The 3,336-nt window shown below is 42.8% G+C and overlaps 1 protein-coding gene across 3 annotated transcripts in view; it reads right to left on the bottom strand.

Annotated features, from left to right (window-relative positions):
- Positions 1-1,356, bottom strand: part of LOC106696937 (selection and upkeep of intraepithelial T-cells protein 1-like) — a 22,535-nt gene extending 21,179 nt beyond the window's left edge. For all 3 annotated transcript variants that reach the window (XM_023752670.1, XM_023752671.1, XM_014454560.2), the window contains exon 1: positions 1,078-1,356. In XM_023752670.1, coding sequence (XP_023608438.1) covers positions 1,078-1,264 — 187 coding nt within the window. In that variant the 5' untranslated portion in view covers positions 1,265-1,356. The remainder of the gene's footprint in view (positions 1-1,077) is intronic.
- Between the last annotated feature and the right edge of the window lie 1,980 nt (positions 1,357-3,336).

The raw sequence follows: 3,336 nt of genomic DNA on the forward strand, positions 1-3,336 counted from the left end.
TATGTAATACTTTCAACAATAAAGATTTAAAAAATAAAATAGATAACATAAATGTGCAAAAGGAAAAAATAAAGTAGTCCTTATGAAAAAGGTGAGAGTTTAGCATAAACTTGAAAGAGAGAAGGACATTTAGTGGAATTACAGTGTTCTGGGAAGAGGAGCCACTAGAGCAAAGACCCCCACACAGGAGCAAGTCTGGCATGTTTGGGGGACATAGCCTAGAGCAGACAAAGGAGAATATTAGGGGATGAGATCAGATGGGTAATGGGCACAGATAATGAAGGACATTATGGGGCATTTTACTCTGAATAAAATGGGGAGCCATTGCAGGGTTTTGAATAAAAGGTAATGTTGTGTATCTTATGTTTTAAGTGGATTCTTCTACCTGTATGTTGAGAATACATCATAGTGGACAAGGCTAGAAATAGGGAGATCTTTTCAGATGTTATTGCCAATATTCAGACCATGGGTGATAGTGTCTCAGACTTGCATGGCAGAAATAAAGTGGTGAGACTCAGGATTTATTTTAAAGGTAGACCTACTATTATCTTTTGACAAATGTGATATAGAATATGAGAGAATGATGGGGGTCAATAATGACTTCAAGGATTTTGTTCTTTGAAACTAAGAATATGAAGTGTGGATTGGGAAGGCAATAGACTACACAAGTCAGGAGGTGATTGGGAGTTCAGTGTTTGATGTGTGGGATTTGGGATATTTATTAGACTTCCACATTGAGATGCTGAGTTTAGAAATCAGACTAAATTTAGGGAGAGAGATCTGGGTAGGAGATACCATTTGGGGAGCCATTGTAATATTGATGGTATGGAAAGCCATGAGATGTAATTAAGACACAAGAGAAAACGCTCAAAGACTAAGCCTTGGGGAACTCTTATAAAGGATAGAGATAAAAGATAAAGTAGCAGAAAGAAATAAGAAAATGAGCGAAATCATGAATAAAGCCAAGAGAATGTAATGTCCTAGAAACCAAGTGAAGAAAGTATATTGACTTTTCTCTTTAGTTTGTAAATTTTATGACAATGGTCATCATTTGAAGAACAAGCACACTGATCTCACCTGATAGGACAATGCTTGTCCTTTCCTCTTGACCAGTTACGGGGTTTCGAAGGCAGCAAGTGACATTCCTATGGGAGCTCTGTTTAAGGAGAAGAGTCATCTTCATGTGGAACAATTTCTCTGTGTCCTGTGAATGGGATATGGATGTAGGCGGAATGATCTCTCCTCTGCTGTCTCTCCATTCCATTTGAGGCTGTGGGAACCAACCTCCTGTATTACACTCCACCAAAAGGCCTTTGGTATTAGGAGGATGCACAAGAATCTGTATTCCTAAGCTGGTAGCTGGTTGGAAAGAAAGGGACAAAACAGGATTTTTAGGTGAAGAAAAGGAGAAAAACAGAAAGGAAAGCCTGCCCCCCACCCACCCACTCTAATCCCTGTTCCATTAGCTATACTGACAGCCAAGCACTGTGGGTCTCTGATTGTCACAAAAAGGATAAACCAGGCCGAAGGGTTATGGTTTACAAATTAACAACTCAGGGGAGAAAACACATGTTTGTTCCATTTATTAATTCAAAAATATTATTTTTGTTATTTACTAAATCTAGGAGACTTAGCAATAAATATGGATATAATAATTAACTAAGCAGTCAAGATCTCAGTCCTCTTGAATTTATAGCTTAATGTTTTTTTCTTGTATCTTCATCATAGGTCCTGTTTAGCTGCCATCAGTTACAAGTAAACAAATAATATAAATGTATTTAAAACTTTAATGACATTTTACATGTACTGGTATGTCTTTGCATGTAATGAGTATTTGCATAAAATGGGTAATAAATTACTATTATAGAAATAAAGTAGTTCATATCAGTTTAGAGAAAATAACCAACTTTTTTAAAAAAAATTCAGTTTATTGCCTGGGACATCAGGCTTGCCTAAATGTGCAGACAAAGGAAGAATAATAGTGATTTAAAGAATTACTCTAGAGAAGCTCTGTTCAATAAGCTTCTGCAATGATGGGAATATTTGATATCAGTGCTTCCTGATACAGTAGCTATTTGCTACATGAGATTTGGACAGTGAGAATGAGAATTGATTTTTAATTTTACTTAACTTAAATATAACTTTAAATAGTCACATGCAGCTAATGGTTGTCATTTGGATAGCTCAACTCTAAGCAATAGTACTAAGTGTCGTAATCTCTCTATATAAAACCCTACTATGCAAATAGACCAAAGAGCTGAAAAACCAAACAACTGAACAACTGGTTGCTATGACATGCGCTGACCACCAGAGGGTGTGTACGAAACATGGCGGGCATTGGCAACAGGTGGCAGAACACTGAACATGGAGGGCATTGGCCACAGCGGATTGTGGAGCAGGTGAGTGGGGGCGCTAGATCAAGGCGGGGCTCCAGTTGCTGTCATCAGGGCAAGCCTCTGGTGGTTACTGAAAATTCTTTGCTCCCCCGCGCTGCAGTCCTGCCCAGCGCTTGCACCTGCAGCGAGCGCCTGCCCGCTTTCCACCACTGCTGGCACTGGAGCTGCCACTTGGACCCACTGATGGTGCCAGCCCCGCTTGTACCCACAGCTGGTGCCAGAGCTGCCGCTCACACCCACTGCCAGCACCTGGCACTGGTCCCACTGCTTGGCACCATCAGCAGGTGCAAGCAGCGGCTGCCAGCCCCCATCACCCCTGAGGGCTTCTCCACCTCCTCCTGCTCCTGATGGCGATCAGGGCAGCAGCTACCACTCGCACCCGCTGATGGCGCTGGCCCTGCTCGCACCCACTGCTGGGACTAACCCCAATTGTTCCACATCAGCGGGTGCAAGCAGGGCTGGCATCATCGGCACATGGGAGTGGCAGCGGTGGGAGCAGGTCTGCTGGTAGATGGGGGCCGGGGGCCACAGTGGTAGGGGCTGGGCAGGGGCACAGAGGATGGGCCGAGACCCACCCTTGTGCCCACTGCAGCCTCATGGCCCACAGTTCCTTTTAAGGTGCACAAATTTGTGTACCAGGACCCTAGTATCCAATAAAAATGTTAAGTGTGAGTGGGCCTAGCACCCTACACTAGTGCCCTCACATTTGTGAAACCTTTTAGTTTCTTAGTCCTCCATCTGCTTACAATTTCTTTGTCATTCAAAATACTTCAAGGGTAAAGTGAATGATTTAAGTACTATATTTTTGCATATAATACATAGATATCTATATATATACTAAAGGACCGGTGCACAAAATTTGTGCATTCGGGGGGGGGGGGGGTCCCTCAGCCCGGCCTGTGCCCTCTCGCAGTCTGGGACCCCTTCAGGAGATAACGAC

Source organism: Myotis lucifugus, unplaced genomic scaffold (assembly GCF_000147115.1).
Source record: "Myotis lucifugus unplaced genomic scaffold, Myoluc2.0 scaffold_37, whole genome shotgun sequence".
Classification (NCBI taxonomy): Eukaryota; Metazoa; Chordata; class Mammalia; order Chiroptera; family Vespertilionidae; genus Myotis; species Myotis lucifugus.